Source organism: Mustelus asterias, chromosome 9 (assembly GCF_964213995.1).
Source record: "Mustelus asterias chromosome 9, sMusAst1.hap1.1, whole genome shotgun sequence".
Classification (NCBI taxonomy): domain Eukaryota; kingdom Metazoa; phylum Chordata; class Chondrichthyes; order Carcharhiniformes; family Triakidae; genus Mustelus; species Mustelus asterias.
Genome location: NC_135809.1, coordinates 24,934,656 through 24,946,740, shown reverse-complemented (window position 1 = coordinate 24,946,740; position 12,085 = coordinate 24,934,656). Strand labels below are relative to the sequence as shown.

At 40.7% G+C, this 12,085-nt stretch overlaps 1 protein-coding gene across 1 annotated transcript; it reads left to right on the top strand.

The window, feature by feature from the left end:
* Positions 1-795: 795 nt before the first annotated feature.
* wnt16 (wingless-type MMTV integration site family, member 16) lies at positions 796-5,671 on the top strand. The gene is made up of 4 exons (XM_078221164.1): positions 796-890; positions 982-1,205; positions 2,835-3,124; positions 5,207-5,671. The coding sequence occupies exons 1-4, from the start codon at positions 796-798 to the stop codon at positions 5,669-5,671; spliced, it is 1,074 nt and encodes a 357-aa protein (XP_078077290.1).
* Positions 5,672-12,085: the final 6,414 nt, after the last annotated feature.

Sequence of the window (12,085 nt, the reverse complement as noted above, 5' to 3'; positions counted from 1 at the left end):
GTTTTCGCCTAGAACTTGTACAAGGTTTCGAGGGGTATTGTTTTACACAGTACATCATTTCGACAGACTTTTTGGATGTCACTTGTTGCAGTCGGTACTGTATTCCGCCCTTTCGAACTGGAACTATACAGAGTGAGTCGGCTGCAGAATCTTCTCGTTCACCGAAATAACTATCGAGGTGAACAGAGTGGCTTCCGGTAATGATATTCTGGTAATGAAACGTGCGGAATGTATAGTGCAGGAACAAGTCTGTGACCGAGTTCAGATTTTAAGAACATCAACCATGATTTCAGCGCTAATTGAACTTGAGAGGGTCTGTCAAACAGCTTACTGCCGCCCGCATCAGGACTGAAGCTCCCTCGTGGTCGAGGTTACACGTTAAAGCGGGTAAGTTAGGTGAAATACCACTTGCTCAGAGTCCTGGTGTCACAGGGCAAAGCAACCAATCGTCGCACTGGTCCATTTCATTTTAACCTCGCGTTCGCCCAATGGAAAGTGTAGATGGGCGGGATCTCAGGGATTGGCAGTCAGAGGCAACACACAACGCCGAATCGAATTCGCCCTTTCGCAAAGATTTGCCCCAAATGTTGTGTGTGTGAATTGGTTATCCCGAATCTATTTCACACTCTTGTCTCAGAAGAATCCTGTTTTGTCGAACCTCACAGGATTACAGCATGGATAGTGTGGCCACTCTGAAGGATAATCTCCTTACACTTGCAACAATCTGGGCCGATTTTCAATTACATTAACAACCGTGACACCTTCGCGTGACACGAGTTAATAAATGATTCCGTCATGGAGAAAGGGGCAGCTTTTGGATTATTTCGCTGCTGCGGGTTACTCGCAGTCATCCTAATACTCTTTCCCTACTGCTGCCAAGGAAATTGGATGTAAGTAAATCGTTGAAAAGAGATTCGTTTTATTTTGTGTGTGATGCACAGTTTGTGTCAGCGATGTGCCTTTCTTATATGCTTACAACAGGTGGCTAGGAACCGTTAGTGGAGCTAACGAGAGGATGGGCTGTCTCGCTTTGCCACTTTCAAGCAAGCAGAAAGATCTGTGTAAAAAGAAGCCTACCATCTTGCCTACCATCAAAGAAGGAGCACGCATTGGTATCTACGAATGCCAGAATCAGTTTAAATACGAAAGGTGGAACTGCTCTATCACGAATGACTACTCTGTATTTGGCTACGAGTTAACCAGTGGTAAGTCAAATGCACCAAAATGTACTTTTCATTTTAACACCTGGATTGAAATCAGTATTTAATATTTCAAGGTTGTGAGGCGGTAGATTTAAAACTGAGATGAGGAGGAACTCACCATCTCGCAGATGGTGGTGAATTTGTGGAACTCGCGGTCCCATTGCGCCTCGGATCATTGAATGATTTCAAGAAGGATAGATATACTTCTAATAAAATAAAAGGATAAGGGGACATGGGGAACTGGTGGGGAGGTGGACTTGAGACTAGGGAGAGATCAGTCATGATCTGATTGAATGGCGGAGCAGGCTCGAATTTGCCTACTTCTGCCCCTAATTCCTATGGGGGAAGAGCCCGAAATCGTTGCTTCCGATAATTAAGTGGAAACATAAAATCGCTTCGAACAAAAGCAAAGATGCCATAGATTGATTACATGTCCCACATTTCCGTAGAATACAGCAGCTGTTTAACACTCCCATTGGTTTTAAATTAAAACTTTGGTCGTAATCGCGAGCTTTACTGTACTCTCAGGGTAGTGTGTTAACTGGACTGACTTGTGAAACATCAAATAAGCGATTCTGTCCAGCGAACAGCTGCAATAGGCTGGTGAGCAGGTTATTATGTAGTTTCGTCAGAATGTCCCCATGTGGTTTCTGTTAACTTTCTCAACAAGCGCTTTGACCCTGATCAAGTGTTGTGATGCTACACGTTTCAGAACACTGGGGAGGGGGAGAATTCGAAGAAAAACAATTCAAGTAAATTTCAAATGAACATAAGCAGTATTTCAGCTCGGAAAACAGTATATATATAGTTTTAAACCGAAATCTACAGGGCATTTGACGTTTAAAAATAAATTCATGACATTTTACTTATTTCCCTGTGGGATACACATTAAATTTTACTTTATGAAGTTAGTAAATGTGAATTTAATTCATTTTAATACACACTGCACCTGTCTCAAGTATCACGACCAATTGTGAATTCTATGTTACACAAATGGTGCAGTACATTGAATAACGAAGGCGAACAGAGAAAGGAGGCTTGCTTGGGTTGGATAACGAGAGGTGAAGTCGTTTTTTCTCCAGGTTACAAAGTCGCTTTTCCTAATCGTTGCAGAATCAGAGGCTGTGCGCGGTTCAATGCCCAGCCCGCAGCTGGGGAAAGGCAATAATGAATTCACGTGAAAGAAAAAGTGTTTGATCTCTATCATCGTCCAGCAGTGTGTGTGTGCAGGAAGTCACCCGAGCATATTTCAAGCGAAATGGAAATGGGAGATCGGCAGGCTGGTGGTCGGGGTCCTTTAGTAGTAGCTGCCGCCTGCAACCCCCCCCCCCCCCCTCATGTAAACCAAGGGCCATAAAACAAATAATTTATCATTTGTTAAATATTCATTGGGGGGAAACACGCTAACCTACTCACCCGACACGTGTATTGGAAATGAGAGTTACTGACCCCTGTTGGTGCACGGGAAAGAGTAAGTGGGTGGGAAATCCGCCAATTGCTTCAAAATTCGGCGCAAAAGCAGCGTTATAATTGGGCAGAGACGGTGATAAGTCTTTTTAAAAATGTTTCCTCTTGGAGAGGGGGAAGCTGTTCCTTTCCTCCCAGTGACTGTGATCTCTCTGTCTCTCTCAGGTACTAAGGAGAGCGCCTTCATCCAGGCGGTGATGGCAGCGGGTTTGGTCCACTCGCTCACCCGCGCCTGTAGCGCCGGCAACCTGACCGAGTGCTCCTGCGACGCCAGCCTGCGGAGCGGCGGCTCCGCCGACGAGGGCTGGCACTGGGGCGGCTGCTCGGACGACATCCAGTTCGGCACGGCGTTCAGCCGCCGGTTCATCCACTCGACCGAGAAAGCCGGGGAAATGGGGCCCGAGAAGGAAGCTCGCCAAACCATGATCCTGCATAACAACGAGGCTGGCCGGCAGGTAGGGAGGAGGAAGTCTGCCTCGCCAAATTAAACAGGCGCCACTGACAATTATGTTGCAGGCTTCCCTCCATCTATCAATAATAAAACAACACAACTGTTATCTGATGGCAACACAACTGTTATCTGATTAAGGACGCTGTTTTACAAAAGTGATTTGATATGATTTATTATGGCCACGTGTATTGGTATGCAGTGAAAAGTATTGTTTCTTGTGCGCTATACAAAGTATACCGTTCATAGAGTACATAGGGGAGAAGGAAAAGAGAGTGCAGAATGTAGTGGCACAGTCACAGCTAGGGTGTAGAGAAAGATCAGCTTAATATAAAGTAAGTCAATTCAAAAGTCTGATGACAGCAGGGAAGAAGCTGTTCTTGAGTCGGTTAGTACGTGACCTCAGACTTTTCTATCATTTTCCCGATGGAAGAGAGGATGTCCGGGGTGCGTGGGATCCTTGATTATTCTGGCTGCTTTTTTTGAGGCAGCGGGAAGTGGAGACAGAGTCAATGGATGGGAGGCTGGTTTGCGTGATGGACTGGGCTTCAGCCACAACCCTTTGTAGTTTCTTGCGGTCATGGTCGGAGTAGGAGCTGAACCCAGCTGTGATACATCTGGAAAGGATGCTTTCCGTAGTGTATCTGTAAAAAATGTACATATTTTAACTTGGTAGCTCATGCAGGAATTCGCCCCACTGACACCTCCCCACCCCCATGATTCCTAGTCTGGATCTAGTCCTACATGAGATTCGTGAGCCACAAGGAATGGGTAAGAACAGCAAGATCCCACACTCATTAGATGCAAGTTAACCAACCTGTGTACTTGTCACATAGGAACCCAACTCTTCAGGCTGTCCGACAGAACGATATCACGGCTCTAGCGGCCACTCCTTCCAGGCTCCTGTAGCCCACTGGCTGTTAACTCAATCTCCACTCGCCAGGACTGTCTTGAGAGGGACTGGGACCCTTAACCGCCAAACCAAAAGGCTCAATCCAAATTTGAGTGGGTTTAACATGCTATACTTGTAGTGCATGGATGCTGCTGATGTCATTCAGTGTGTACTCACAACTTGGATTATGTGAAAAATCGAACCCTAGAGATATCTAAAAATTCCACTGTAAACAATGAAGGGACATAACAGAAACTGGCTGAACTGCATCTGTTGTGATTAGAATTTGTATTTGTTACTTATAATGAAAAGTAAACAAGAATTCAATCCGCTCCTGCGAAATTTATCTTATTAAGCAAAACATTGAGAATATGTGCATTGATGAATTTTACAGTTATGCCTTAATTATATCAACAATATATTAATCTGTGAATACTTCTAACACTGTAATTGTACTAAGGTAACTTGGGAGTGTCCTGTTCAGGGTGTGCTTGGTGTCACTTTTGCACTGACCTAAGACAGTACCAGTTAGACTGGCACTGGAGGCCCTGCTCTGATTCCAGGGCACATTATAATTACAGGGTGAGCCATAAATGTAGAAGACACTTTTGCTTATCATTAATTCTGCAGTTAAAATGTAATGTAAATTCACCTGTAATCCACTTTCGATGCACAATTTGGCAATGGTGCCAAAATGAGTGACATTTTCCTGATGGTTTGGAGTAATTTCCTGTCTTGAAACCTGATTTACACTCCACAAGAGTTGATGTAAGGCGTTCCAATTGCGACAAATTTGAATGTGAAGGCGCCTAAACTAAGGGAAACGTCGAAAAGACAATTTCACAACACTTTCGAGTTTGCATTTAGTACATTCTCATCCCAGCTAAGTGCAATGCAACATTTTAAGATTTCATAAAATCACTTTTACTAATGTTTGACGTTGCAAAAGTAACAATTCTGAGACGGAACTCTAAGTACAGAGAACACACAATAAATGTTATTTTGTGACGGGCAGTGAGGCACAATAAACAGTATAACTCCAGTGACTCATGTGTTGGAGATCAGTAACTACTGTATAACCACAAACTCGAAGTACTTAAAATGACTGAACTTTCCTGGTTGTTTTAATTAACTTATTTCTTGGGCTTTTTTTTTAAGATTCTAGTGCTAAAAGTATCTTTTTGTTGGCTCCGACAGGCGGTATCCAAATTGATGTCTGTGAACTGCCGTTGCCACGGAGTATCTGGCTCGTGCGCTGTGAAGACTTGTTGGAAGACCATGTCTTCCTTTGACAAAATTGGCCAATTCCTTAAGGAGAAATACGAGCACAGCGTCCAGATCCTGGACAGATCCAAGAAAAAGGTGCGCCGCAAAGACAAGGTGCAGCGGAAAGTGCCCGTGAACAGGGAGGATCTGGTGCATATTAAAAAGTCACCCAATTACTGTGTGGAGGATAAGAAGGTGGGGATCCACGGGACCCGCGGGAGGCAATGCAACCGCACCTCGCCCGCCGCTGATGGTTGCAACTTGCTGTGCTGTGGCCGGGGATATAACACGCACGTAGTCCGACACGTGGAGCGGTGCGACTGCAAGTTTGTATGGTGTTGCTACGTACGCTGCCGGAGATGTGAGACCATGACTGATGTGCACACCTGCAAGTAGCTGCAAGACATCAACAAAGAGTGCAAAGCTGAATAGACACTTAGAGAGGCTTTGGGCTAAAGGAATATATTAAGAGTCAAGTGACCGTATTAGCCTTAATGAGCAGACTGAGCAAGCATTATTGCAAAGAAAACCAAATATTCTTGGATTGGGGCATTCAGTTGAGAATATGTCCAATGAACCACGATGTGTTGGAATGAACTGAACTAAGCAAGTATCGAAGGCCAGAGGTGTTTTATTCAGAAAGAATATAACCACTCTTAAAATAACGTCAAGTGGTTTCTCAAACTGCAGAATGTCATAAGCACCTCAACAGACAGAAAACAGCACGGAAAGCTCAGAGGAACAGCAATAATACTGAATGGTAACATTATAACAGGATGCGTTCAGACAGTATAAAATAGAATACTCACATTCCAAAATGAACACTTGAAAACTTTGTACTTTTTACAGAGGTCAATAGCATGATCATATAAAATAGCTGTACTTTGAATTTGTTCTGGGATTTTACAAATGATTAAAAATTACAAATAGCTTGCATTGTTTGCAAGCTATGGCAAACTATTTTTACCTCCTGGAGGATAAAATCCTCTAAATTGCTGACCGTTCAGAGTCAGAAATGAAAGCATGACATTTACTCAGTGACGACACTGTATTTCAGTTGCATGGCAACTATATATCGAAAGTTATATTACTTACAAAGTAAAAATTTAACTTACTATGCTGAGTTCTAAAAGAATGGCATTTGATACGTTTTTGAAAATTTATGTACAGAGAACTTTAGTTTTGGATGACAAACGTACTAACAGCTTATCTGTAAATATTGTTTAACTTATGCAGATCATGTACAAAAGTGTCAGTCATACTCTCCCTGTAAAATATGTAGATTTTCACTAATCTTGTATTTGCTCAATATGTATAAAAAAATGCAGTTGTGGGTAGCATTTCAAACTTGCCTTTTTTTTCCTTTGGTTTTCTGCAGATTACTGAAAGAATTCAGTGTTAAGAGTTTCATTGATACTGGTGCATAAATATCTTGCAGGAAATATATTTTGAGAACTGGAAAATAGTTGAAAATAGTGGAACAAACGCAGTAACTTTTCAAAGTTACTTGAAACGAGGCTTGCGTGTAACATTTTACCCGACTTCTTTTAAAACTCTAGTTTGTGTGGGGTAGTTATTTGTGAAAAATAGCAAGCTAGCGAAAAATACCACAAGTCCATTTTCTTAAAGAAGGAATTTTAGTTAAATCTTGACCTGGGGGTTAAAAGTCTCAGCCGTTTCATGCAGCTTGATGGAAAAGATGAAAATAACAAGTAATGGACTGAGAGTCAAACAAAATTTGACATCTGTCTTACCGGGAATTAATTCTCAGACTGAACTTCAGTTAGCAGTCAATAGTCTTTTAAGTTGCATAATTAGTTTGGATTATGATGCACTGGCAGGATAGCATTTGTAAATCTTCACAATGCCTGTGCTCTTGAGCATAATACATATTGTGCTCAAGAGCACAATATGCCAGAAATTAATGGAAGTTAGAAAAAAAATTGCACTCAAGGTCTTACCATCTGCTTCTGTGCATTGCAGCTTGTTGATCATAGTTATGGATAATGCTTTTCGCCCTCAATCAAACTGCTTCAGTCTTGAAGCTGTCCATTCAGTATCATTGTCAAGTGCATTAAAAAGGAACATTTTAAACACAGTATTACAAATATTAAAGCACGTGTGATAGAGTTAAAGATAATGTAATGCTGTCATCTATATAATATCTAGCAACCTTTCTTCCTAACTGACCAGGAACAGTTGTTGGAGCAATTTGAAATTCATCCATTCCATGTGAAATTGATGGATAAATCCTAAAAGGCTACAAAATAAATGTGTTGATTACAAATGTAATCTTTCAATGATTTAGTTCATTGGATGTCGATCTGATTCTCAATAAGTAGTATTGTTAACTGCCCTTTTGAACCAGGAATTGTTAAATCTCGTCAAAATAAAATGTTTTCTCACAACTGCCAAAGCACAATTGATGACACATCAATGCCACCATTACAATTTCTCACAGGTAAAAGGAATTAACAGCAAACAGGAAAAAATTAGTATGTAACAGGATGAATTTTTATCGAAATATTTTGTAGATAATAGAACATCTGGTATAGATCTCTTGGAATGCAGGAAGATGTTTATTACAATGAATTTTTAACATTGGAGCAAAAACTAAACCCTGGTAGGAACTGTGGTGAGTTTGTTGAACTTGTAAAATAAGATCGGAGTGTGCCATATTTATGGTTCATATTTATGGTTGTCATGTTTTTTTTTTAAATGAAAAAATTTAAAAGTAAACGTTTTATGGAGGGAAAAAATCTGAATTGATTTTAAATGAATGAATTTCACTGGCACTTGTACTATGGAGTAAACAAGCTGCCCAACAACTCTCTAATGGCAATTTCTCTGACATTTATTCATACAGGATCCGTGGAGGAGGTGATAAATAGGATTATTTTGTGAAGGTGTGAACTGCAAAACGATAATTGCATGAGAGTTAAGTGGGAGGCATATGTAGTTTCCTTTCTATCCCAAGCTATATTCATTATGGATAATGGTCATTGTAATTTTAAGTTATTCCTTTATTAATGCTTGTAATTGTAGTTGCAATGTTTACATTATGTTCCAGTTGTATCAGTAAAGTTATTCTTTAGCTGTTTTCAAGTCTCCACCTGCTTGACAATTTTCTCCCAATACACTACTTCCATCGAGTGTGTTGTGCAGTATTGGTATTTCTGCTGCAAATTTGTTTCCTAATGTCAATTTGTTGTAATGTAGACATTAGCTTAACGATAGATATAATAAACCAATATGTTCTTTTTTTGAGTAGTGCATGATATGTGCCTCCCAGCAGAGAATAATTCCATTCTAAAGTTAGTGAACATGTCACAAAAAAAATTTCCGTTTTGGTAAAGTTAACAAAATAAAGCAGTATCATTATTAAAGCACTGAGGTTAATTTTATTGTATATGCAATAGGGGTAGAACAATGAGTGGTGGCCCAAATCTGGCTGTATTGGTTCAGCTGCCCATTATACACAGCGCCTGATATTCAGTTCCAAATAGAACTAAATAGCGGGCCCTGTATAAAATGGGTGATCAATCAATACCTTCCAATTTGGGCCACCTTTTGAGATCAGTTTTTACTCGATACATGCCTCACCTGAAGATTCTTCATTGTCTCCTATTCAATTTCTAGAACCTGATGCACATAGCAGTGTTTTCCAAGGATACTTGAATGGATTACATATACAGTTCAGTATTAAATTTATTATAGGAATCCATAGTGAAAAATTACATGACTGCAAAACCACAATCTGATTATCACTCAGTTTAAACAAAGATATTTAGTTAAAAAATGATTTCATGTAAATCACACTAAGTGTGATTAACTGCTTACTAAAAAGCTTTTATTTTGATAAAAGAAACAGAAGATGCAGGAAAATCTCAGCAGGTCTGGAAACATCTCTGGAGAGAGAACAGAGCTGATGTTTCGAGTCTGCATGACTTTTCGTCAGAGCAATATAATATCAATTCTTATATTTTGATCTTGCTTTGTGTTCCAGGTTCTAATATTACAGCAAAAGTAAAATATCCTTTTGTGATAACTGCTTCTATAATTGTTAGTATTCCAACATGCTAAGCTGCAAAGTAGCTGAATGTGAGCTTTGAACTCTCAATTACGCAGGATTCACCATTACAGAGGTGATGAGTAAAGTTTGGAAGCTTCACAGTCATATTATTAGAGGGTGAATCACTTTGAAACACTCTTTAGCTAGTTGATCGAACTTCAGCCTGTACTCCACCAAATATTCATGTACAGTACAGTAGGATTTGATGTGGTACAGACGAACTTCTAAAAAACCTCTTGGTAAAGTTCAGGTTGAAGTCTGACACTTCAACACAAAGCAGTTAGAATTTAATCTAAAATCCGGGAATAGATGAGTAAAAACCAGCAGGCACTTTTATTGGAAGAGTAAAGTTGGGATGGAACATGTGCTGTGCTGAATACTCGAGATAATTGTTTCAAATTGCTTTTCTTGAACAGTTCTTATATTGATGCTTACTTGATTTGGATTTCAAAAGAAACATCCTTAATCCAGCTCCTTATCTTTGGACAACTAGATCTTCTGTCTCTATTCCAGAGGCAGCATTAGAGGTTGGGCTTTAGTGGGTCTAATATCCCACAGCCAGAATATGGAATTAGATTTAATAGTGCAAATGTCATTTTAGCCTAATCCAAACTAAGTACGTACCCTTATAAAAGACCATGACAGTTTGTGAAGTCACGCGACTGAAGCTGAGCAAGCAGCCATGGATTTACAAAATAAGTTGCACAAAAATGTAAATAGGTATTTAATATGAACACAAATATAAATAACTATATAGGTAGAACTTCACTTTGCAATAATCTTTGGTCAGCACGGTAGCACAGTGGTTAGCACTGCTGCTTCACAGCTCCAGGGACCTGGGTTCGATTCCCGGATTAGGTCACTGTCTGTGTGGAGTTTGAACATTCTCCTCGTGTCTGCGTGGGTTTCCTCCGGGTGCTCCGGTTTCCTCCCACAGATCAAAGATGTGCGGGTTAGGTTGATTGGCCATGCTAAAATTGCCCTTAGTGTCCTGAGATGCGTAGGTTAGAGGGATTAGTGGGTAAATATGTAGGGATATGGGGGTAGGGCCTGGGTGGGATTGTGGTCGGTGCAGACTCGATGGGCTGAATGGCCTCTTTCTGAACTGTAGGGTTTCTATGATTCTAGAATGAGAACGCATATTGCACAAATCTAAGTTCAAAAAGCTAAGTGCAGGTTGGTAGAGTCAAGGCATAGGAGAGGCCTTAGAATGCACAGGGGTATTCCAGCTAATCAGATAAAACCACACAACCAACAGCACAGCATTGCCGACATATAATTTAGAAGTCGTCTTGACCCCAGAGACACCCAAGTTACCTCCCTCCAAGAGGGGTTGTCATTTGTTAGTCATGGACAAATGAACTGTAGACAATAGGTACGAGTTCTTCACAACTGGGGTGGTTAACAGTTCAACTTACTATTTTCCAGTTTAGATATATTCTATCAATGATTCTAATAGTTGGAGCCACAAAGCATCTGTTCGCCTCTGTGACAAAATCGTGGTAGACAGCGAACCCTGGATAAATGAATGCATGTTCTTGTATCTAAACTGCAAATAACATTCAGTGGTTATTGCAAGCCACCATTTCCTCAGCAACTGCATAATAGCCAACTGCCTTAAGGCAGAGGCATAGTTAGGGTTGTGATGCACCATCAATCGAGCAAAGACTAGTTTGTATGCAAGAACAAATAGGCTTTTATTAGCAAAAGACTTGGAGCACACCCATGCCGATGAACTGGTCCAGACTGAGGCAGGGGGGTGGGGAGCAGTCGCCTTTATACCTGGACCGGGGGGGGAGGAGTCTCGGGTAGGGCCGGCAGGGATGCGTCCAGGCATGTCACATATACAGGTAATAAGCTAACAGTGGTTTACCAAAGGTTGATAGAATCTTTTTCCCAGAGTTGAAATGTCTAACTCTAGGGAACATGCACTTAAGGTGAGAGGGGGAAAAGTTCAAAGGAGATGTGAGGGGCAGGTTTCATACACAGAGAGTGGTAGATGTCTGGAACGCATTGCCAGATGTGGTGGTGCTGGCAGATACGACAGGGGGTTTAAGGGGCTTTCAGATAAGCACATGAATATCTGGAAACGGACCAAGGGCAGCAGAAGGGATTAGTTTAATTTGGTGTCATATTCAGCACCACATCATGGACCGAAGGGCCTGTTCCTGTGCTGTACTGTTCTATGTTCTATGTATGGTGGAGGAGCCAATATGGGACATTTTGAAAATTGTCATCCATTTTGATGTTCTTGATATCCACAGCTATTATCAAAGTATCAAGTGTACTCATCACAATCTGCTAAGACTTTGGTCCATTTATTGGGTAACAAATTAAATAATTTCAGAATAATTTGAGACATTTCAACTGACAGTGATACAAATATTAAAATTGAATTTAAATAACTCAGTAAATATTTTATGTGTGATTCGATAGATGCATGACTGAATAAAGTGATTTTCTGGTGAAATTATATTGTTGAAGTTTTGTTCTTTCAGCTGCAGGTGATTTTTTAAAAATACATATAGTTCAGAAGAGGGAGGGAGAAATGCATCTCCCTATTTTACAGAAATCTAAAAAGATACATAATTTGTGTATTAAAAGACCAAATCAATTATTTGGTGTACCGACATAAACTGGTAAATGCTGGCATCGTGCATATGTAAATTATGGGTGAAACGGCAACAAAACTCACCAGGTGGGAAACCCATTCATCGCCACCACCCCTCCACCCCCCA